At 37.7% G+C, this 26,038-nt stretch overlaps 1 protein-coding gene and 1 non-coding gene across 3 annotated transcripts; both read right to left on the bottom strand.

Moving 5' to 3' along the window:
• Positions 1-1,532: 1,532 nt before the first annotated feature.
• CFAP418 (cilia and flagella associated protein 418) lies at positions 1,533-24,942 on the bottom strand. 2 transcript variants are annotated; one of them, XM_007164939.2, is made up of 6 exons: positions 24,724-24,939; positions 19,931-20,018; positions 16,481-16,545; positions 15,881-15,946; positions 7,773-7,868; positions 1,537-4,052 (listed from the first exon to the last, which is right to left on the bottom strand). In XM_007164939.2, exons 1-6 carry the CDS (start codon positions 24,882-24,884, stop codon positions 3,899-3,901), a joined length of 630 nt encoding a protein of 209 aa, XP_007165001.2. In that variant the 5' UTR covers positions 24,885-24,939; the 3' UTR covers positions 1,537-3,898. The 2 variants fall into 2 exon arrangements, with proteins under 2 accessions (XP_057388349.1, XP_007165001.2); XM_057532366.1 differs by lacking the exon at positions 7,773-7,868 and having other exon boundaries at positions 1,533-4,052; positions 24,724-24,942.
• Positions 24,943-25,369: 427 nt separating this feature from the next.
• TRNAS-AGA (transfer RNA serine (anticodon AGA)) lies at positions 25,370-25,451 on the bottom strand. Its single transcript has one exon. It is a non-coding gene; the product is annotated as a tRNA-Ser (tRNA).
• Positions 25,452-26,038: the final 587 nt, after the last annotated feature.

Raw genomic sequence — 26,038 nt, 5'->3', positions numbered from 1 at the left:
AAATAGGTTTGACCATGTGCGCCCCCTGAAAGACTCCCGGGGACTCCTCTGAGAGTGGACAACACTCTGAGAACCATTAGTGTACAAGACACAGGCTTTGAAAAAATGAGTCAGATTTTGATAGAATAAGATGAGGGAGGGCAGGAACATTCAGACAGTAAAATGTGAAGTATATCTAAGGAACAGTGGGTGGGCTGTAGGTCTAGCTGGAAGAGGAGGGAAGAAGAGGCAGAAGAAGCCAAAAAGATACTGTGAAAAGCCTGGAAGGCCTTCATGAAGATCAACTAGGTTTAAACCAGACAGGAAGAAGAGGCTAGGGTGAGCAGGTGTTTTGTTTTTTGTTTTTGAAAGTTATTTCAACTTATATAAAAATAAAGCTAGACATGTTTACATTTACTAGTTATAAAATAAAAGTGACAGCAGAGCTACCTTTCTCATATGGAATATTTAGGGAATGAATAAACAAACATGTGGCGAAATGCTTTCCTATAAGAAACATGCTGCACCAATCAATTTAGATAGTATTACTTTTAGAAAGAAGAATGAGAGAATTTATTAAGCACTTATTCTGAACTAAAAACTATACTGTTATATTATTTTCACATGTTATATGATTTAATCCTTACAACAAGCTTACAAAAGAGGTATCACCACTCATATAGATGAGGCAAATGAAGCCCCAAAAGTTTAGTAACTTTCCACAGGACATGACTTTCAACTCTGATTTTGTAACACTTCATATTGTCACCCATTATCTTTGGGGGAAGTCTGAAAACAAATTTAATTATCAACCATATGTATATCTATATATTCCATGCAATATTTTTAAATAGGGCACATTTTGGTGTCACAAACCCAAATAAATATGATACAATGTAAAATCTCTAAAGAGATTGTATATTTTGAATTTTTTCTTTCCTTCCAGAATTACCTTAAACAATACGTAAAGCTGATTACTAGCTGGTATCAGCTGATGGAAATTTTGTTAAAACCTAACAACTGAAAAAAAAAATCAACATTTGAGTTACTGTTGAGCTTCATCACAATACTTACTGGATTCGAGACCTTTTTCCGACCACATTTAAAAATATCAGATGAGTAAGAAAAGGAGGGAAAACAATTAAAAATCATAGTTTGATGCCATCTCCTTTGGCCCAAGAAAAGAAGTGTTAAATGTACTGACATCATCATACAGGTCTGGATGTACACCACCATATCAACATGGCTCCTTCCTGCACTTGGACCTGTTCTTTTAGCTACTACCCTCTCTTACACGTGCATGTACACACATACACGCTTACACACACACTAAAACTTATGGCATGCTTCTCTTCCCCAATGCAAATAAATAAATTCTTTGTTCAACTGGAGGTTGGAAACATTTTGTTAACATTTTAAAGGAAATTATCAAAATTATATCAAATTAATCCCCAAATATTTTATTATAAAACAAAAAAATACACCTAAATACAGAGTAAAGCTACTTATTATTTATTCATTTCTAGGCAAGATAAGGGTCTGAGAGTACAATGCAGTTCAAATAAAGTAGCTACCTGGCTTGATAAAAAAATAAATACTCATTAAAGGTAGAAAATTATTATGAATATTGAAAACAAATATGCAAAACATCTTGAAAGTTTTACAGACTTTGCACTTAAAAATTATAGTTGATTAGAAACTATACTGTTCTTCTACATTGATACTAAAATAGCTGCATTTTTGGCTTAAATTACAACTGGTAATAATCTATCCATTTGTATATAAACATAATATTCTTTCTAAATTTTTGATTAAAAATTATACAATATTAAAAAGCTTATAAATTGCCAATAAAAATGTGAACTCATTTATACATTTCTGACATTAGGGAACTAATTATTATAATTATTATGTTATGGAATGCCAAACATGGGCAACATATCTAAGTTATAGAATAGTTATGATGAACTAATAAAAGAGGAAAAAAATTTCAAATCCATAATTTAGTAAATTTGCTCATTAAAAAAAAAATCACCATTATGATTAAATGCGTCAAATTCCATGAGGTTCTGAATGTGTGGATCTTGTTGCTCTGCTATTTTTTGAAATAAGCGACTTCAATCCAAATCCCCGTTTCCTTTTTTTTTCTTTAAAAGGATCAATTAAAAAAAAAAATGTATGTATGTATTTATTTATTTATTTGGCTGCATTGGGTCTTCGTTGCTGCATGTGGGCTTTTTCTAGTTGCGGCGAGCAGGGGCTACTCTTCACTGAGGTGTGCAGGCTTCTCATTGCGGTGGCTTCTCTTGTTGCAGAGCACAGGTTCTAGGCATGCGGGCTTCAGTAGTTGTGGCTCGCGGGCTCTAGAACGCAGGCTCTGTAGTTGTGGGACACAGGCTTAGTTGCTCTGTGGCATGTGGGATCTTCCCGGACCAGGGCTCAAACCCATGTCCCCTGCATTGGCAGGCGGATTCTTAACCACTGCGCCACCAGGGAAGTCCCCCACTACGTTTCCGATACAATTACACTGAGATAAAATTTTAGGGGGTAAAAAATTTTTATTGAAAGATAAGATTGGTAAACATATTCTTAATACAAAAATGTGAGCATCTGCCACAATGAGATTTATCCTGTTGGAATACTAGGCTTACTGGAGCAAGTGATACACATATGCAAATGTATCACGGTTAGGAGGAGTTTAATGACCAGATCTTTCTTTGCTTGAGTAAAATGGCTGGAACAGATTCAGTATAAGACTACGCAGATCATAACTTTGCTTCAGTTCCTCCCTTTCAGCAAGCCTTGTGTCACGCATTTGAACAATATATTAGACACATGCGGTAAAGAGCTTCTGGCAAATTGGAATCTCTTGATGGGGCTGTGAGCTGGTAATTTTGAGGTAGCCGATTTTCTGAATGTGTTGCTATTGTAGGGCTCCTCAAGTCTTAGTCATATTAAGAAGGAGCCCAACAGGTTACCTGTTGGTTCAGCTATGCTTTCTTTTTTCATGTACTCACCAATAAACAGCATGTCAACCTGATCCTACCAGAAAAATCAACAGGCTGCCTGAGAAAATACCTTACTTGCTGTTCTCTTTACTTAATGGAGTTTTAGGGCATTAAAGGCAAGAGGTACTTGGAAAATCCAAAAATGACCTGTCTGTATTAGGATTTTTCCTTGTACTTTTGGGTGCATCAAAAAACCCCACTTTTATATAGAAATGAATACTTGCTAAAAGAGCAAACTAAATAACTTCTGATATCTAAATGAACAAAAGGAGGAGAAATAAGCTAAAACTGGTAATATATACTTACTACTGTGCGTAGTATTGCTTTGAATTGGTGAAGTTAGATCAGATACAGGCAGTGTTTTCACCTACAATATACCCAGACTCCCGAAAACCCTTCAATTAGCCACAGATCACATGGTTTCTGACATGTCTAAATTATGATCTTTGCTAACAACAGATCTGACTGGAAGAGGTGACGTGTACACCCCTCAATGACCTCTCTGCAGGGCCAGCTTTATCCCCTTTAACTGCTGTAACGAGGAATGTTTATGCTAAGTATATTAGCAGTCAGTAGCACTGCAGTTGCTACTGAATGGCTATATATTTGTATGAAACTCCACAATTCAATTTCTATTTAACAGGGGACAGGCTAGCAAAGAAGTATTTGGATAACTTGTTACCTTCCTTACTAAGTGAAATGTCCATATATCAAAAAGGAATAATTCCAAAATGTTAAAGCACATTATCTTCCCAAGTCCATTTGGTCTTTGAAAATCTGTACAGCCATTAAATGAAACTTCCTGTCTTTTCCAAAGGGCATGATACTATGTACCTTTACCTAAATATCATGACAATTAATAGAGACTGTTCTCATGGATGCATTTGTCTGAATGTGGAAAGTCTGCATTCCTAGTGTTTACCGCAAACCCAGCGAAGGTGATGATCCGTCTGAAGGTCAGTCAGCTCTCCAACAGTTCTCCAGCTGCACTGGCAGGCGTATGCCCGTGTTCCTTTCTTCTTTACCAACTTTGTTTTTAATTTGTGGAATTCTGGCATATTGTTCCTATTAGTAAAACAAGAAGGTTTTAGCATAGTTGCTTTGGTCAGTGCTTAATGACTTAAAAAAAAAAAAGAAATTCTAACTGCTTTATTTTCCTATCTTCACAACATCCAAACACTAAACTACCTGGTGTTCTCACATGAAAAACAGAAGATACACTTTGGTGTTCTCTTTCTGAGGATTTCAATGTTTTTAAATGGCAATCCTCTAGGTCTGTTTATTAAGGCTGTTGTAGAACACAGTGACCTAAAGAGCTGAAGAATTATTGATCTGTCTTATCAGAGACTACATGATATAAGAATAGAGTGGAAGAGATGGTGGTTCATCTCCTACCTCAAATACTCACCTGTCCCATATTTTAAAAGCCTGCAATGTGGCAAATGGAGGGCATATAAGAGGCATAAAGATATCAGGCTTCTGATGGGTTAACTACAGAAATTTTTCATTAATAGAGAAAAAGTGCTTGTTATTTCTATGTGCTGAATTCATATTATATCTCATTTGTTTCAATGATCTGCTTATTTACGTATACTACCAGAAACAAAACAAATGCCTATCCTGAAATAAATGTCAGTAATTTTAACATAATTAAATCTATGCGCACATGAAAAACGATAACCATCTGACTTGATGCTATTATAAAAAAGACTGCAGAAGTTAAATTTAATTAATAGAAAATCAATTATGATTTTCATAATCCATCTACTGAATTTATGTAAATATTCCATGACAAAAGAAAATGAAAAAATTCAAAGTGAAATGATGAAAAAATACATAGTGAAATGATGAAATACAGTATAAGTATTTTTTAAAAAAGAAATACACTGTTAACTGTTACTTGTTGATGTCACTGGAGCAGAAAGCAGGAAACAAAGTGCCCTCTGGTGGCCAATGGGCACCACATTCAGTACTGCACAAAATTCAGGCACAATTGAGGTTAGACCCTAACAAAACCTAAGAGATTTTCCAGGCCAACTGTCTGACTTCAGGAAACTGAGACTTTGACCAGCTGAACAACTTAGCTAAGGTTACAGTGAGATAGCGGAAGAACTGAATGAATAAGTTTTACTGCAAAGAAAAAAGCCGAACAAAACTAAATGTGTTTAATGAAAACTAAATGGCTAAATGAAGGACTGTCCTTTATTCAATCTGCAATATATTTTGACAAACTTAACATGTGATACTTGACTGAATACTTAGAGATTTCAGGAATAGGAATCATGAAAGCCAAGGAACTATCAATAATTAATACATTTCAAGTAGTGCATATTTTAGAAGCTGAGAAAGAAAATTTCATTATTTCCCATAAAGCAAACACAGTTTAATAGAAAAATAAGAGCATTTTATTTAGCTATTATGGCAGGATGGTCAAGTATAGCTTATACTTCTTTTTGAAAATTCTAGAACTTGTCAAAGCTAGGATACACTTATTGCCCTCAAGTGTTTCATCTCCCCTCTACTTTCAAGCAGATCACATCTTCATTCACAAAATCAGGCAGTGAGATGTGAAAAGGCCTCCATTTCCTAGCTTTCCCCTGGAACACATCAGTATATGACCTCTTTCCACCCAGGCACAGAGGTGGCCTCTTCCTATCCAAGGCCCACTTTTCCATCAGACCCCAAAGCCTCCAGGACCTTGTTACTCACACAACCTTCCCTTCTCTTGTCTTCCCCACCCCCCCACAATATAAACATCAAAGCATCTCCTATCTTTTTTTTTTTTTTAATATTTATTTATTTATTTATTTTTGGCTGTGTCAGGTCTTAGCTGCAGCACGTGGGATCTTTCATTGAGGCATGCAGGCTCTTCGTTGTGGTGAGCGGGCTTCTCTCTTGTTGTGGCACATGGGCCCCAGAGCGTGTGGGCTCTGTAGTTGCGGCATGCGGGCTCTCTAATTGCAGCACGTGGGCTTAGTTGCCCTGCGGCATGTGGGATCTTAGTTCCCTGACCAGAGATCGAACCGGCGTCCCCTGCATTGCAAGACTGATTCTTAACCACTGGACCAGCAGTTAAGGGAACCACTGGACCAGGGAAGTCCCAGCATCTCCTATCTTAAATAAATGATCCCTTAACTCTGCATTCACTGACAGGCCTCCAAGTCACCTTTCTGGGTAATATCATCCAGTTTCATGGTTTCATCTACCACTTCACAGTCTACATTTCTTTTTTTTAAATTTATTTATTATTTATTTTTGGCTGTGTTGGGTCTTCATTTCTGTGCGAGGGTTTTCTCTAGTTGCGGCAAGCGGGGGCCACTCTTCATCGCGATTCGCGGGCCTCTCACGATCGCGGCCTCTCTTGTTGCGGAGCACAGGCTCCAGACGCGCAGGCTCAGTAGTTGTGGCTCACGGGCCCAGTTGCTCCGCGGCATGTGGGATCTTCCCAGACCAGGGCTCGAACCCGTGTCCCCTGCATTGGCAGGCAGATTCTCAACCACTGCGTCACCAGGGAAGCCCCAGTCTACATTTCTTATCTGAGCTTCAGAGCCCCAAACAGTACGGGCTCTTGACCTGGGATTTTGGGACCGCGCTAGGCTTTATTTGGGTTGGGTACTATGAAATCTCTCAAATTGTAAGTTTTCTATGTATTTGCATATTTGAATTTTTCTGTGGGTATGTTGAGAGGATTCAGATTTTCAGAACAGTTCTTGATGTGAAAAGTTTAAAAACTCTTACATTAACACTAGAGGAGACTCCTAGAGATTTACATGAGAATGGATGCCAGAGAGGTGTGAAGAAAGCCTCTCACAGTTTTCTTTATGCTACTGAAGAGTGCTGTAATAATTCTGATGACTTGTATCTGAAAATACAGTCTTTGCTTAGGCACAGGTTTGGGGGGCCAAAAATGCATGATATATGTACTTTACTAATTTTTAGCCCTTAATTTTTATTTGAAAATGTGAATGTATAGTTCAAATACATTTTTATAACTTAAAAACATTAGGTATTCACTGAGTATTTAAGGATGTACAAATTACAAAAATATGAGTAAGACACTATCCCAACCACAAGGAGGGAGGCAGACATATACCAACCTAAGATATTTTCAGTCTTTTATTACAGTAAGTGCTATAACAGGTACAACGTGCTGTGGACACACGGGAGAGGATGAGTTTACTTCCAAGTTGAGAGAGTGGTAAAGGAATCATAGAAGATGAGCAATGAACCATACCCTGAGGGACAGGTAGGGTTTAGGTAGATAAAATGGTGGGAAGGTAGCCCAAGAGGTGGAGAGTTTATACTAAGTCATAGGGAATGGGAGCATTGTTTTGATGTAGCTAAAATCTTGCAAAGGTGAAAAGTATACTGTGGAAAGACAAACAAAGCTGGGTGATAGATAGATGGGGACTGGATTATGGAAGGTCTTGAATGCCATGCTAAGGAATTTGGACATTATTCTGTAAGCAGAAGGGTTTTGGGCAAGAGGATGGCATACTCAGAGTTATGCTTTAATTCTCAGCAAGTGAAGGGTGGTCTGGAAGAAGAGACTGTACACAGGAAAATCAGTGAGGAGGCTACTTCTGAACTCCTGTCCAGAAGTAACATGTCCTTAACTAGGCTGACAGCAGACAGATGGAAAGGAGGAGATGATGCGAGAAGTATCAAAGAGGTGGAGGCCACACAATCTGGCCAAGGCCACCAAGAGGCATTACTGCACAATAAGAAATATAAAGTTGTATATTAAGTACATTTTTCACAGAGTAAAGTTCTTTAGAAACATACCTGAAAAACAGATAATCACATGATTTGTCCCACCCATAGTCATCGTAGCTTACTACCCAGAAATCACAGGCTATACAACGCAGATGGTCACATGCTCTGTTCAGAGAAAAAGAACTGTACGTTAGAAATTACTGGTAAGTTAAAATATGAAAATATGCTGATTTATTCATAGACTATACCACATATTACAGATTACTGAGTAAACAACAGAAAAGTAAAGATGAATCTGATTATAAATTTTTATACTATTGGTCTGATTACCTATTTGAACTTTCAGGTCAAATTTCTGCACAAACCTACCTATTTTACTAAGATCTTGCATACTGATACATACATGCACACATGTATATTTACATATATAAAAGAAAAAAAATGGATGTGTAGATCTTTTAGTTCAATGGTTTTCAAATTTGTCTGAGGGAGATCTTCACTTAAGCTACCTTCTTTACGTGTTTCCCTTCCTAATGAAAATTTCAGGATGCCTCTATCACAGAATTTGCCACATTGTATTGAAATGCTGGGACAATATCTTACGTGTGCTGGGACAATATCTTATTTGTTTCTGTTTCCCCACTACTTGGCATTAATGTATTCATTCACTCACTTAAAAAATATTTACTGAAAGCCTACTATGTGCTGGTGAGATTCTGTCCTCAAACAGCTTAGATTCTAATTCGAGAAGAAATAAGCAATACTCATAAATTATGTAGCATGTTAGAAGGTAAAAAGTGCTTTAAATGAAATAAAAAGTAGAGTCGATAAAATTGGAAGTACTGGGAGGAAGTGTGTTATAATTTTAAATACAATAGTCTGCATAGGCTTCACTGGTAAGGTGTATCTAAGCAGTTTCTTTAAGTGGAGTGGTAGTTGGTAAAGGAAGTGGGGTTAAGAGAAGGTTATATTTAAGAAGGAAAAACAGCAGGTTTGTATACTGATGGCAAAGATGCAGTGAAGGGAAAAATGCTGCTGATGAGAGAGGGTAGAACTGCTAGAACGATACTCAGCACATAACAGGTACTCAGTGACAACCTGAGGAACCGAAATGCCAAGCAAATCTCAAAATTCATATAGTACATAGTAACTTCAGGAGTAAAATGATAATATATGGTAAGAATTATGAATTGCTGCTGCAAACCATTTGACTTGTATAATAATTGTGATTTAAAGATTCTCCATTGTTTGAAGTATTTTAAAACTAGAATCAATATAGATACATTTGATCATCTAAAAATTAAAAGGAAATAACAAGAGCTTTTAAGATACCAAAAACAAAGTGAAAAGACCAATAATAGAGTGAAAGAAAACATTTTCAACACATAGTCAAATACTTATACTGATAAAGAGTGCTTACAAATGACAACAAAGAAAAAAAACCTAAAAATATACTCTATGTCACTAACATAGGTAGCATAGATTAGTAGTTAAAGAGTGTAGACAAGATTGCCTATGTTCAAATGCTGATTCCCTAGCTGTGTAACTATAGTCAAGTAACTTAACTTCTCTGTGACTCAGTTTCCCTATCTGTAAAATGGGGATAATAATGCACACCTCATAAAAGAATTATGAGGAGCTAACCAAGTTAATATTGATAAAGTGCTCATGACAGTGCCTGGCATACAGCATTTATTAAAAAGTTAAAATACTACATAAAGAATTAAAATTTCAAGCAACCATGAAATATATATTTAAACCAATTAAGTGAGCAAAAATTAGCACTCTCAGACATTTCTGGTGGGTATGTGAACTGCTATAACCTTTTGGGAAAAATCTTGGCATTATTTTAAGATTAAAATTATACCTAGCTGCTGCACTAGCAATCCCATTTTGGGGAATATATTACATATAAATAAAAGCACCAGAGTATAGGCGTGTATCGCAAGAATAATTCCTACTGCAGTGCTGTTGAAGTGGCAAAAAACAGGATACCACCTGGATAGCTATCAAAGAGGGAAAAGACTGAATAACATTTATACTATGGAATATTAGGCAGTTGATAAAAGAGTTAATTAGATTTAACTGCTGACACAGAGGTGCACAAGGCAAGGTACACAATAACATATATAACATGATCCTGCTTTTATAAAAACGACCCCCCAAATTTTCCTGTATAGGTGTTTATAATAAGTTTGTAAGAACATGGAGAAAAATGTGGAAGGTAATATACCATGCAGCTATCACTGGTTGACTCAGGAGGGGTGGGAATGGAGAGGAAGGAAGGAGAGTACTATCTTTCTCCTTATACATTTTGACTTTTAATTTTTTTCAAAAAGCATATAATACTTCTGCAATTAAAAAATAAAATAAAATCCATCACTATATTTTTTTTCACTTATTTCCCTCTAAAATTCAGATAACTTAACTTCAAAATTGCAAATATATTTTGGCCTGAAAGTTTCTTTGAGAATAAATGCTTTATATTTCTAAAAACATTAATCACAACAATAATTAAACACTTAAAATCTTAAGTTTCATAAACAATTCCATATTTCCTTTTAAACTTTTAGCAATTTATGAAGTTGTATTTGTACATATGGAAATTCAACACAACTACATTTGTACACATTTGAACTTGGATTTTGAATGTACAAGTCAGGAAATGCAAAATGATGGTTCCCAAAGATGCTGTAACTTGCTTTCTTATGCATATGTATTTATTACATGATTGCACAGAGTGTTAACTTTAATGCCTTAATACATATGTGCAATTTGGCTGAATTATTGCTGTTGTGGGAACTATAATTTAGAATTTCCTGACATTTTGTATGTGTAAAATTTCAACCATAATGTTACATACAGCTTTTTAATTTAAAATTTAGTAGTTTATTCAAATCTATTCACACTAACACATTTTCCTACAAACACTGTCCTTTGAGAAAAATAAAACTAACTTGCAGCTAAGAAATCATTCTGCTGCTACGATTCACTCTATTAGACCATTATTATACCAGTCTATGGAATAATCCAGGCTTGCAAGTAGTTTTAAAAATAATCAGGAGAGGGCTTCCCTGGTGGCGCAGTGGTTGAGAGTCCGCCTGCCAATGCAGGGGACACGGGTTCGAGCCCTGGTCTGGGAGGATCCCACATGCCGCGGAGCAAATGGGCCCGTGAGCCACAACTACTGAGCCTGCGCGTCTGGAGCCTGTGCTCCGCAACAAGAGAGGCCACGATGGTGAGAGGCTCACGCGCCGCGATGAGGAGTGGCCCCCGCTTGCCACAACTACAGGAAGCCCTGGCACAGAAACGAAGATCCAACACAGCCATAACTAACTAACTAACTAAATAAATAAAATAAAAAATAATCAGGAGAGTAAAATTCAATTTGGCTTGAAAATAACACCTTGGTTTTATCTGTATCTTATTAATGCCACCACGCTTTGCTACTGCTCTTTCTCCTTTACACCAAGTGGGTAAAAGATTCAAATCTTTACACTCTAAAACCATTCGAGATTATTCTCAAACCAGAGCTTTATCCAAAAATCAAACAAACATAACACATGAAAAATAGGCAGAACAGACTCGATTTCCTTTATGCCCTAGGCATATAAATCAGTGCTTATTTTCAGGGCTTAAATATATTTTTCTTTTATAACTATATATAAAAGAATATCTAACATAAAGTCATGGTTCCAATGAAAGATAAATTGTCAGGTTTTTCCTCTAAAATGTGAGTAAATACAAACATGGAAGTGTCACCAACAGCTTCGTCCTTTTATCAGGCTAGTAAGTAAAATCTTTACTATTTTAAAGATGTTAGTGGTGGGAATGTCCCAAATATAGCCCAATATAGTCTTCTGCACAGACTCTGGTTCTCAGTCAAATCCTGTCAGATCTACACAGTGGACTGGGGAGTCTTGCTGTTTGGGCAGCTGGAAAACAACAGCTGCAAGAGCAAAAGCGGCTTCCCTCTTACATAAATTATACAAGCTTCTGCAAATTGGTATACTAGAAGGCGTAATGGACTAGGCATCAAGTTACACGTCTGAGTCCTTGCCTTGGGCAAGGCACAGGGCTTGGGAGTCATTCTTGACAACTTTCTCTCTTGCCTCCAACAGCCATTTAATCACTGAATTCTGTCAATTCTATGTTCTAAATATCTCAAGTGTGACCCTTTTTCCCTACAGCCACTGCCACCACTTAGGTCACAGCTGCCATCACTGTCTCTTTCCTGGACCACCGGTACCTACTGCCTGTTGACTGGTCTCCCTGTGTTCTCTCCTATCTTGTCCCTCCAACTTCCAATCCATTTTCCATTCTGGAACCAAAATTTCTTTCTTTAGAAACACAAATATGATTATGTCACCCCTATCTGCTTAAAACAAACCCCAAAACAACCCAATGGCTTCCACTGCTGTAAGACATATTTTTCTAAAATCCTCCAGGCGACCCCAAACCAAACGTCCCCTGACTACCTCTCTCCAGCCCCACCAGGAGCCATTCTTTCCCCCACTCACTACACTCCAGCTCACCTAGCTGCTCTCTGTTCCTCCCACACCCCTGGCTCCTTCCAGCTCAGGGATCGTCTAACACGGTGGGTCCTCTGGCTCCAACGCTCCCCTGTCTTTGCTTAATTCCTACTTATTTATCATATCATAGTCTGATTAAATGTTATTTGCTTAGGAAAGCATTCCCTAACACTTCATATTAGTTAGGATGCCAATTATCTATGCTTATAGTATTCTGTACTTACCCTTCACATTACATATTATGTGGAAATTTAATAGTTATTTGTGGAATTAAAGTCTCTTTCCTCATCTAGACTGAAAGCTCATTGAGGGCAGGGAAGTGTCTATTTATTTGTTCACCACAATGTGTTCACTCAAAACCTAGGACTTAGCAAGGACATGATGAATTAATACGTGTTTAATGAATTTAACATCAGTGCCTCAATTTCCTCATTTATAAAATGGGGTTAAAAATTCTTGCTCTATCTGCATCTTGGTTTTTCCCTGTGAAGCAGGTGAACCAATACACATATATTTACAAAAAAGTGCTCTGGACAGTATAAAGTACTTCACACATATAATATTTTACATGCACGTGAATATGTATGTACTTCACACATATAATATTTTACATGCACGTGAATATGGATGTGCTTATCTTTCTGTGTGTGCTGATCTATGTCATGAAGAAGGTGGTCAATGATTAGTATCTTTGTGATGGGTGAAGAAGAAAAGATCTGTGAATATAAACATTTACCTGTGCATATATATGCAAATTGTATGTGTTTTCCCTTCTTGTCACTGTGCAAAAGGTAGGAACGGGGTCGAAAGACTGTGGCATTCTCATGGATCAATGTTATATAATAGACATACATTGACATTCCATCTGGAACGAGATTCTTCTCTGCTAGACTAAATCAAAGTACATGTAAAAATATACTACATAAAAGAAAATCTTAATAAAATATTTACTCTTGGAAGTAAACCAGAACACATAGAGATATTTCCTGAGATAAAATGGAAAAGTAGTAGAATATAGGATTCTTGCAGCTGAGGTGTAACACAATGAGAAGGCAGCACAAACAGATGAGAAAGACCCACAAATAACTACAAACTAGTGTACCTATAGTAGCTAGCTGACTTGCAACATGGGCGCAATTTTAATGTATTATTTCATTTAATCCTTACAATAACTCAGTTTCCTCACCCATAAAAACCAAAGTTTTTATGGGTGAGGAAACTGAGGTTTTGTAAGATTATATCCCTTCTCAAGGCTTCACAGCTTGTAAGAGGCAGAATGAATATCTGAACTTAGGTATTCTGTCATCAGAGCCCTTTTTCTTCATGCCCTGGGTATAGTCATTTGTTTCTTTATCAGTTTCTCTACTGGCCAGTGTTTTATCTTTTTTGGTATCTAGTACCTAGGACATAGAGGACATTCAATGAATATTTAAAAAAAGAAAAGGAAAAGGAAGTTCAAACAGAATGACAAAATGAGTCTACAGTAAGTGAATTAAGCAGGTAAGACAGTGGGGACATGCATTAGAAAGGAGTGTCATTCTAGACAGGGAATAAGTGTAAAGATACTCAGAGGCAGAAAAATATAAGTGGAAATTAGAAGGATAACAAGTGTTCTAGTGGAAGTAGAGTATCTAGCCCAGGCTTTAACTGGAGGTGGAAGAACTAAAAAGAGAAGAGGAAGAACAAGGACAACAATTTGGTAAAGCAAACTAAATGAGTTTAGAGTTAATATGAGACAGATGGCAGCTCTCATTTTCCTTCTGAACAGGGGAGAGGTGCTCAAAATGTTATGTTAGGTATATTTTCTTTAATGCTCTATATGGGTGAGACTATAGAAGATGGAAGTGGATGGTAACTAGGAAACGTTTGCCGTATAGCTCAAGGATGACTTGAGGGAAGCCTGGATTTGAGGCAGAGTGGTCTGGCAATGACCGAGACAAATCCAACCGGGTAGACACAGTAAGTCAGGATCGATAAGCAACCAGACTGTATTCTTCTCTAAGGGCATTTTGTGCCTCTAATGCTTTGAATAGACAGTCCTCAACGCACGACGATTCAGGTGCTATCAACTCTTTATTTACAGCCCTCACAGCAGGCATCACCCCTGTGGGCTGCTATAGCCTGTCTGCTGCCTGGTGTTCCTGGTCCAGGCTTCCCCAGATTCCCAGTTTCCCTCTGGTCCTATAGCCCTTTTTTTCCAGGCCTCCTAGGATCTAGGCCAGCTCTACCACAACCCTCCAAAAACGTCCTTTTGGATCCCACTTCCATTATTCAATATAATGGTTATCTCTCCTGAAACGTGATCAGAATGCAATCATATAGCTCAGTCTTTTATTTCTTAAAAAATTATCAGAAAATGAAAAAGTGCTTTAGAAATAACTAGACAAAATATAATAATCTAGTTAAGTAGGTCTCTATAAAAATAGAACCAAACTTAACAGGATGGTAAAATTATTTGCTGAACTACTTACAATAGACAAGACATGGAAACAACCTAAATGTCCATCGACAGATGAATGGATAAAGAAGATGTGGTTCATATATACAATGGAATACTACTCAGCCAAAATAAAGAATGAAATAATGCCATTTTCAGCAACATGGATGGGCCTAGAGACTATCATACCAAGTGAAGTAAGTCAGAAAGAGAAAAACAAATACCATATGATATCACTTATATGTGGAATCTAAAATACAACACAAATGAACTTATCTACGAAACAGAAATAGACTCACAGACATAGAGAACAGACTTGTGGTTGCCAAGGGGGAGGGGGGTGGGGGAGGGATGGCTTGGGAGTTTGGGATTAGCAGACACAAACTATCATATATAAAATGGATAAACAATAAGGTCCTACTGTATAGCATACGGAACTATATTCAATATCCTGTGATAAACCATCATAGAAAAGAATATGAAAAAGAATGTATATATATGTATAAGTGAATCACTTTGCTGTACAGTAGAAATTAACACAACATTGTAAATCAACTATACTTCAACAAAAAAAAAATTGCTGAAAATCGATCTGTCTCCCCACTTTACGACAGTGACGATGGAGTAGGCTAGGAGTCTGAGGCTGGTAGGGGCTTGGGGTAGGTAGCATCATGGCCATAAGATTGCCCTGAAAGAGGTACTGAGTGAGATACTGGGTGAAAGGAGGGTTGGGGAAGAGACAACAAAAGGAGGGTTTCTCCTTTTGAAATATGTAAAATCAAGAGACTGTGCTTAAGAACTCTCACAGCTTCTCATGCTGACTGGCCAAGGCAGTGTGGGTGACACATCATATAGTTCACCTGTCCTACTCACTGGTTTTCACTGCCTGGGAGGAAAAATGGCAAGGCAGAAGCTCAACTCCTGGTGTCTTGTGGAAACCAAGCTGGGCTGGAAGTGATCCAGGCACTTCAAGTGGATCTTAAAGAAGGGTGTCAACACAATGAACAACACATACCCGACACCATAGCTTTTAACAGCTATCACCCAAGAATAATAAACATTTCAGTAAAGTGTTCTTAGACTGGCTAACAAAATATACCTTTTATTATGAAACAGACTCATGCCAAGATGATAAGAACTATGTTTTAACAGGGCATCAATTTGGAAAAAACTAATTAAGAAAGTATAACATATTTCTGACATCTTACCTCTGTGAAGTATTTGTCCCAATCCCACACGGAACAGCGCTTCCACCAAGGTATACTGGGCTGCAGCTGGACATGTTCAACAGATGGGAGAAAAATAAAATTAAAACATACAAGAAACATGAGAACTTAATTTGGCCTCATCGACTCTATATTCTTGTAATCAAATTGTATATTTTCCTGAGCAAGTCAACTATTTCAAGGAAGAGGTATTTATTCCAGGGTCAGTGTGTTATTGGATAAAACCTGTATATTCAGGAACACTCAAGGAGCTAAAATGAGTCACAGAAAAATGTGTTTGCCAAATAATGTAAGGGACAAAGTAAATACTGAAGAATATAACAGAACATTAATTTTGAGAAACCATTCATACTTTTTTTTTTTTTTTAACGCAGCAGAAAATTATTTACAATAGCAATAACCTCCCATTCAAGTTCCTTTACACTAAGGAGTCACAGACCATAAGAACACTGAAAATGCTGCTATTGGTCTGTCTCCTGAAAGCCGACCAGTGCTTTGTTGCTCGATGTTGTTAAATGGTAACAAAATCTACTAGACCATGCTCACCAGTGTGTATAATTCACCAAAGCAATCCCAACTTACCTCTTACCAAGGCCTTGAAAGGAAGCTCTGACAGATGTGTTACCTGAAGATTTAGATTTTAATTTCTGTTAAAAAAACAAAACAATAAAAGGCCAAGGGTAACTTAGAGAATTGTAACATGAAAACTAATATTCTTTACTTTATAACAAGAATATTTTAAAAATGGCTTAAAATTTCCTATGATTTTAAAGTTTCTGAAATGAAAACAATGATCAAAACCCTTTAAAGGCAAAAGGGAAGTAGACCTCCCTGAGGAATTTACGAATTACTATGCTAACATTTAGTCTAGAAAATTGATATACTGCCATTATTAGCATGCTAAGATTCAGAGTCACTTTATAACTCTTCAGTTAATACTAGAGTTCAATGATTTAATATGAAGGAGCTGCTATTTAAAACTTCATCCTGGAAAAATTCAACTGAGGAGTAAAAAAACCTCAGACTCATTTTAAAGGCTGTGAATGGTACTCACCTGAACTAAAAATAAACTAACCAAACTCCTGGGTAACTTCAGGAATATTAATTATGATCAAATGGAATGGTATCAACCATTAGATGTTCAAGGAAAATGTACAGCTACCTAGTCACAACCATACAGTAGTTCCTATATGGTTACATAACATCATCATTAGCAAGCATTTATTAAGTGTTAACTGGTATAAGGTACCAAACAACATAGCCGACCACATACTAGGACCACCGCCAAGGAAAGGAAGTAGGATGGAGAAAAGGCAATTTAAACTGCAGAGACATGCCATCATTTTACCTAGTAGGTGAGGAAATTTAATGGAGGCAAAAATACTTTACTATTTCTCTTAACTCTTTTATTTGTTGAATAAAACTGATGTTAAACAGAACTGGAAACATTCTTGGTGCATAGCTGAAAAGTAATAATGTGCCTAAGTCTCTTTTTGTCTTTGGAAGCATGCTCCATGTGCCATCCAGGCTTGTGTTTACAACTCAGAGCTGGCACACTGGGACATCTACTGCTGTTTCTGGGCTTTCTTGTGGGAGTCTGAGAGTGGTTAACGAACGAAACAACCTGCAACTGATATAATATTGTAAATCAACTATACTTCAATTAAAAATAAAAGAAACACAACAGAATGGGTGAGCAATGGGGGAGGGAGCAATACTCTGAAGAGCATGACCTGGCCTCCAAGGACAAGGTGGGCATGGACTGGCAATTCACAGACACTTCTTTTCCTCATCCAATCAGTGTTTTACATTGATCTGCTTTCCTCCAGGAGTTTACTTGGGTTGCTTTCTCCCCTGCAGGCTGGAAAACTGGATATAATAACTAACTTCAAAAAGGGAGCATACAGAAGAAGTGCATAAAAGCTTATTTCTTCTTGATTATAAGAGTTATTTTTGTTTCAAATTAGTGTATCTTCTCTAATACTTCTTTAGAGAAGTATTTCCTTCTCTTTCTGAAATGCCTTGAACTGAAGAGACAGTGCCTCACACACAGATACATACCCGGTAGTGCTTAATAAATAATGAATTGCTCAGATGATCAATGAATAACATCATGTAGTTTTTTTCCCTACCACTAATTAAATTAGTACTGCTATTCAGCATTTATGATGCATTCTGTTCGCAGAGTATTCAACACCATTGCTATTGTGTTGACATGTTATTCAACTAGGCCACCAGCTTATTAATTTACCACAGATGAACTGAAAATGTTAAATTTAGAGAAATTAAGATTTTTTTAAACTTGGTTTTATTTTTATTCTTTTTTTTTTTTAATTGAAGTATAATTGACCTACAACACTATGTTAGTTTCAGGTGTACCACATACTGATTTGGTATTTCTATACATTACAAAATAATCACCACAAAAAGTCTAGTCACCATCTGTCACCATACAGAGCTATTACAGTGTTATTGACTATATTCCTCATGCTGTACATTTCATCTCTGTGACTCATGTATTTTGTAACTGGAAGTTTGTACATCCCTCATGTATTTCACTCATCTCTCCCACTCCTCTCCCCTCTGGCATAGAGAAATACAAAGCTTCAGATCTATACCAGTCACTTGATTTTTAGTCTGACAAAAAAAGAAGTGGCCCATATCCATAATCTTAACACAATCATTGCCTAGTTATTTTTAGTCCACTGTCTTGCTTTAATCTTCCTTACCTTAAAAACAAACAAACAAACCCTCTTTGGTATTATATTTATTTCTTAGATTGTTTTCCTTGTGGTCCTTGTAATTTAGACTTCCATTTGGTCTCTTTCTAACAAATATATATATATATATATATATATATGTATATATATATATGTATATAAATATATCTATAAATCTAACAAATATATTCTGTGCCCACCAAACTGGTAAAAATGAAAGTATATACATTCTCATCGCTGCTGGTGAGAAGAATACAAATAAGACAGTCACTTTGGAAAACATTTTGGCAATGGGTAGAAAAGTTGAAGATGAGCACACCTTGTGACCTCCTAGGTTTATATATCCTAGAGAAACTCCTATACATGGGTTAAAAAAAAAAGACATACAAAGATATTTGATGAAGCATTGTTTGTAAGAGCAACAACTTGGCATAATCAAAATGTCTAATCACCAGGGATGTAGATAGATAAACTGTGGTGGAGTTACGTAAGGGACTGCTATACATTAGTTAAAATTGTTTATGCTTACATACATATGTAATAAAAGTATAAAAGTATGGATGGAAAGGCTAATGGTTACCTTTGAGAAGGAAGGCAGTAGAGTAAGATTTGGAGAGTTCTTAAACTATAATTTTTATTTCTTTAAAAAAAGTCCAGGGAGTTCCTGGTGATCCAGTGGTTGGGACTCAGCGCTTTCACTGCTGTGGCCTGGGTTCAATCCCCGGTCAGGGAACGAAAATCCCGCAAATCACATGGTGTGGCCAAAAAAAAAAAAAAAAAAAAAAAATCCAGAGGAGCAAATATGGCAAAATGTTAAGATACGTTCAGTATGACTAGTAAATATATAGGTGGCTGTTATATTATTTTATGAGCTTTTATAAAGTTGATATAGAGATATAAGCATTTAAAAAATTAAAATACTACCAACTTAACTGATTAGTTCTTGGGATGAGAGCAATGGCAAAGCATTTGAGATGCTAAGCACATTCCTATAATGAAAGCTGATTTTGGTCTTTTAGAAAAGTATTCTTAGAGTATACAAATAAATACAAGTAACCAACTTCATCTGCAAGTTGACTTTTGTTCAACAGCTTTTCTAATTTCTCATTCTTGCTGAGAAATAAAAAGCAAAACACACAGTTTCTAATTTTTTTTCCTATTTAAATCTAAGTGGAATAATTTCTTTAAATAATTGTATTTCTCAGAATTCAAAGGACTATAGATACTTGTGTATTCTATAAGTTTTCAGACTATTCTAAACATGTCTTGAGCTAATGAAAGAATTACTGTACATTTAGAACATTTGACTTACAAAGCGTTTTTTGTCAAAGCTGGGCTCTTCAAATATTTCGTTAATAAGACTGTCAAGATCATGTTCTTTTTTAAATGTTTCTGTTGATCTGAAAAAACAAACAACAAACAAACAAGAAAACAGCTGAAGCTTAAGTGCAGATAAAGTCAGCCAGCATCAGAAGAGTTTTGTTTAAATAAAGTCCTTTACTAGAGTTGATAACAGAAGGAGAAATGTGATGTTATTTTTTTCCTACTATGGACATAGCCTAGGTTTCTTGAGAAAAAAGATGTAGTTCATCAGGTACAAATTCACATGTGTACTTTTACATACTTAAAATATAACATTTAAAGCTGTATGTTATATATAAGAGAAAGGTGGGTATGCACTTTTCTAAATTACATCAACCATTTATTTAAGAATACAAAATATGTACAATTATAAGTAGAACCTGAGAATTATAAACAAAGATAATTTTAATATGTCTAATTTTCCCCTAAGGGTTCCATTGTAGGTCAAATAATCATATCTCTTTACTACAGGAGCCAAAGGTTATATAACCAAATGATCAATTACACACATACACACAAAAAAGTGATATTTGCTTGACAGAGTATCTCAACTATCTCTTTACCTTCTGCAGGTAAAGCCATCACAGGATTACTGACAAACTGTTACTGCATGGAACTCCTATTTAATAGCTAACATTTACTGAATACTTTACATAGATGAAGATATAGGGACCGAGAGATTCAAAAACTCGACCGAGTTCATATAAACAGTGGGAGGAGAGGCTTGGAATTGAATCTAGGGCAGTCTAGACACCTAACACTAAATGAGATTAACTCTCTTTAGAGTTTACGTTACAGATGCTGTAAAGCATTATAACTTTATAACTTCATTGGATCATTATTTGTTTTAAAAGACAGGTTTTTTAGACTAACTCTCTATTTCTAGAAACATATTTGCTCCGAAATTGTTAACATCAGGATTATAGCCCTTCTCTGATACTGCTTAGAGTAAGATAATTAACCTGATGTAAGAAAACACAGAGGCTACTGCCTAACACTGAATGTCTGATTCCATCTACGTCCAGGCGTTGCCTCTTCAGTTTTTCCCCTTCTAACTTTTACCCTTAATATCTTCCACTGTATACTGGTTTCTTCCCAAGTATGCTAAGTATGCTTTCTTCTTCAAAGAAACATTCCAAAACCCCTCTTGAAGCTGCCACCCTATTTTACTCACTACTGAAGAGTAGTCTATATCCATTATTTCTACTTCCTTACAAGTACATTGGATTTAGCATCAGCTGGTGATGTGGATAAGGGTTTCTTAACCTTAGAAATACTGACATTTGGGACCAGAAAATTCTTTGGTGTGTGTGTGTGTGTGTGTGTGTGTATGTGTGTGTGTGTCACAATGAGAGGGGCAGGCTATTGTGCACTGTAGGATGTTTTACAGCATCCCTGCTTCTACCCACTAGATGCCAGTAGCACACCCTTCCTCAGTTGTGACAATCAAAAATGTCAAGACATTGCCAAATGCCCCTTGAGTGGTAAAGTCATCACCTGTTGAGAACTACCCACCTAGTTTAAATTATTTAACCTCTCTGAACCTCAGACATTTTACATGTAAAAAGGAAATCTAGACAACTATTTAAAACTTCTTCCAGGTGTAATATTCCATCTCTGGCCTCTATATCCCTCAACTGTAGTGAAACTCTTTTTTTCAAAGTCGCTACTTCCCAAATCACTATATTCAATGGCCTTTCTCAGTTTCAATTCTCTTTAATCTTTCAGAAGCACCTGACACTTGTGTACCAATTCCTTCAATTTCTTTTGTGACAGCAGGTTGCTAAGATGTCCTCTAGAAATTTTCTCCTCTGGTTTTCGTGATGTACTCTCTGGGTTCCCCTCTCTCATGCAATTTCACAATTTCAAGAATCAGATGCATTCAAACTTTACCAGTCTACTCAGTACTGTTAGGGATCCAAACTATAAGCTTACATAAGATTCTGGTCTGTTATTAGATCACACAATACCATGATGCCTACACTTGCCTATGCTTTGCTACAGAAATGGGAAAAAAATGCCATCATTTCATTGAGAAAGCATATAAATTTTAAACAACAGTATACTTTTTGTCTTTTGATGCTGTAATACAATAATCTTAATCAAAGGTTAATAAACATTTATTGGTTCCCTACTTAACTTTGCTTCCTATATTGAATCTTGATTTAAGATATAGTTTCTGTCAAAAATAAAATATATAGTCTAAATAAAATAAATGTAAACACTTGAAACCCATAATTAAATGTGAAAGGTATACATAAAAGCTTAAATCTGGATGTACAATGTCCTGGTAGACTTGGAAATATGAACTTGGGCAAGCAACTATTTTTCTAGGTCTTGGTCAGTGAAATGAGGATAATAATAGTATTCACTATGTAGGGATGCAGAGATTAAATGAAATAACACAATAAGGCATATAAAAAGGACTCAATAAGTATGGGCTATTATTATAGCTATCATCTATGAGGTTATGATATTATCTCTAAATATTCCCATCTGTATAATCCTGAACCACTTTATTCTTATTGCAGTTCAACTCACATCAGTCTTTTTTTTTTTTTTTTAAAAACTAATCATATATTTCTCTTTATCATTTTGAACTCTTCATCAAGTTGTATATGTTCTGACCATTTATATTAGCAGTAGTTCCTGGTATCCAGATGTGGCATGGTCATTTATTATCTGCAGAGCTATTGTTTTTAAGGGACAATTTCAGTATTTTAACTCTTTTAAGAAAAAGAGATACAGGCTATATCACTACACAATTGGCAGGTAGTCTCCTATTAATAAATTCATAATGTAAATCAGTTCCTAACTTTTAGGTATCAATTTTGGCTCAGGACAAAATTTTAATATTTGACATTATATACTACATTTGTTATTAAGTTTAGGGTCTTTGTTGCTGTTTTTTTGCAAAATTTACCTTTACAACTACAATGCCAAATGAAGTGAATGACAACACTTGAATTGAACACATGAATGACAACAGTACTGGTTTGTTACAGCTTCTATAAATGTATTATTGAAAAATCTGAGGTAGTTAGGTGGGATGGGATGCTACAAGGATTATGCATGGATTTTAGCAGTATAACAACAGGCTACGGAGAGAGGTACAAAAGGACCTGTGCTTGGAGACGATCTGTCCACCTTAGTAACCCTTTCCATTTTCAGCAGCCTGCTCCAAGACATCCTATCCCTCCGTGCTAGTTCTCCTAAGATGAATAGGCTCTGGAAGGCTCTTTGATAAATTTTCTCCATGCCCCAAAGGAATAAACAAAAAGAACAAAAGAACTTGCAAGGTAACATTGTTGTAGGATAGGAATGGTAGATGTGCTGGGAATGAGTAAATTAGAATGTCCAGCATTCAAGATAATATACAAATTAGTGAGAGTGATATTTGCATAAACAGTCAAATGAGCGTTAGCCCATTCAAAGCGGTCATTCAAAGCGGTCATCTTTTTGGCCGAGTCCCCACTAGGGATGAACCCATGCCCCCTGCACTGGGAGCTCGGAGTCTTAACCACCGAACCGCCAGGGAAGTCCCCAAAGCAGTCATTTTAGTTGGCTCTACAGTTATTTTTTAGAATGCTGCCAAGTACTCGACTAACTTTTAGAACTTCTGTTTCTAAATTTTAGACTCTTTTCAATGTTTTTATCTTCCGAGGGTGAATTTTTATAAACAAATGTCATTAGAGGTAAGTCTTGGAAATTGGGTAGCAATGGTGTTGGGTTCTGGGAAATCACACACAGGTGCGCAAAAACAAAACAAAATCCACAGATGCAGCCATAAATGAACAAGATTGATTTTCTTGGGTTGTTCCAAAGCTGCCTCTGTGTAATTCCACAAGCGTCTCCAAGAGATTCAAGCAAGAGTTACTGCAGAGGCTCCCAAGCCAACACTTTGAGGGACAATACTCATTCTGGTAAAAATTTTGGTTTTTTGGAATTGAGGGGGGAAGTGAGATAAAGAAGAAAGTCTATTATTGAATAATTACACAGAAGAAAAATGACTGACAAATTTGAAAGATACTTTTTTTGGATCAAAAACCAAGACTTAAGAAAATTCCCCAAATTTCAATTTGGATGCCTGAGATCCTCTGGGACCCTTAGCTGGGGCCGTGGGGAGAAGGAAGGTGGCTGGATTAATAAAGACAATGTTACCAATAATTAAACCTTTTAATCTTAAATCTAATCTCATTCAATTCTCTGAGCTTAAAAAAAAAATCAACTAATGATGGAGTAGAATGGAATCGTTTTCTCCAACAATTGCCCCAAGAATTGTTCTGCCTTGGGAATGGGGTCCCAAGAGGACCAGAGGCAATAAGATGAGGTTCTCTGTGCGGGCACCTCAAAAGCGGAAGAGAATCGCTCACGCAAACGGAGGCCCGGGTCACCGTGACCCCCTCGGGGCTCAAGAGGGAGAGCCTAAACTGCACTCCCCCTCCCCCATCGGAACCCGAGTGAAGCCGCGGGCTCTCAGAGGCGGGGCATCAGCGGGGCCAGTCCTCTGGGGCTTGCTCGGGGGCGGAGTCTGGCCTTGGGAAGAGATGTTAGGATCCTCCAGGCTGGGGAGTTGAAGTGTGTGCGGCCCCGGAAGTGGGGAATTGAGAGTCTGGGCCCTAGCAGGGAGAGGAGCTGGAGGTTGCAGGCGGGGGTACGTTTCTTTGGGTCCGGCGGCGGAGGGGTGGCTTTAGGACCTGAAGCAGGCTTCACCAGAACAGCCCACCCCTCCCGCCTGTTAACCTGAGATTCTCTTTCGCCTCGGCTCGGCTCCGGTCGTTGCTGAGGATGCCGCCGCCACCGCCTCCGCCTCTGGGCCGTTCGACCATACCCAGTCTCAGTGGGTCTGGTCTGCAAAACTTGGACTCGACCTCATCCAAGAGCTCGTCCAGGTCCTTCGCCATCTTGAATCGTCATGTCCTTCCCCTGCTCTTGTAGCTACAGCACCGTGTGGTTTCCAGGGGCAACGCGAGGAGCCGCAGGGCGCGCTGGTCGCCCCCGCGCATGCGCGAGCCGTTCCGAGGCTGTCCTAGGCGCTCGCGATGCCTGGGCGCTGACGCGCTCGCGCGGAAGGATGCAGTGGGGTAGCGAGGCACCGGGGCACAGGCTTTCCCGCGGGGCGAGAGGTCTGTCGGAACTGTCCTTTCCTGCGCTACCTCGCGACGCTTCGCTTTTCTTTGTTCCAGATTGTGTGGCGTGTTTTGTCCCATTTCCCTCTTCTGGACTCAAGTTGTAACCACAATCACACGCCTGCCTAGCTCCCTCATCCGCTCTTCATCTTGCCCCATTGGGGTCCCAGTTGTATTCCAGCAGTTCATAAATTCTTTAAATAATCTGCGGAGAAGCCTGCAAAAGGAAAACAAGGATCTGTACCAAAATACTGCCTGGTCGTAGTCGGCAGGATTCGAACCTGCGCGGGGAGACCCCAATGGATTTCTAGTCCATCGCCTTAACCACTCGGCCACGACTACTGTTGATATTAACTTTGGCAATGAGATCTATGTAGTCTGCACACAAGTATCTACTCCAGTAACAGGTATGTTTAGATCGTGAGGAAAACATTACAAAGCTGCTCTGCCAGATAAGAGCATATTTGAATGTTATGGCTCTAATAATTTTAACTTCTTGAAGGGCTCTTAGAGCATATCCCGTCCAACCTTTTAATCCCCATCAGAAAAAACTGAATTTTAGTAAAATCGCTAAAGTTAGCGTCAGACAACAAGAGGTAAGGAAGAAAGCCTGGTGCTGCCGTACACCTGCTTGCAGAGGTGTGCATTTCCAGGAGGGAACCGGCAACCTTGGGGCCACCGACCAGCCTCCGGGCTTCCTTGCCGGGCTCCCAGCTCCACCCCTGCCCCTCTCTCTTGGACAGACAGCTCCCAAGGACTCTTTTTACCCACTAGGCACTAAAATGCTGTTGCCCACTGATTTAAATTCACTATGCAGGGCCAGACTGTCCCACAGTGCCGTAAAAACACTACTTTGAAAAGTGTGATGCGTGATAAAATGCAAGGTATTGTCATTTCATGGTACTACTGTAAATACTGTACATACCGAA

Source organism: Balaenoptera acutorostrata, chromosome 17 (assembly GCF_949987535.1).
Source record: "Balaenoptera acutorostrata chromosome 17, mBalAcu1.1, whole genome shotgun sequence".
In the NCBI taxonomy this organism is placed as follows: domain Eukaryota; kingdom Metazoa; phylum Chordata; class Mammalia; order Artiodactyla; family Balaenopteridae; genus Balaenoptera; species Balaenoptera acutorostrata.
The sequence above is the reverse complement of the archived record's forward strand: the minus strand, read 5'-3'. Positions and strand labels throughout refer to the sequence as shown.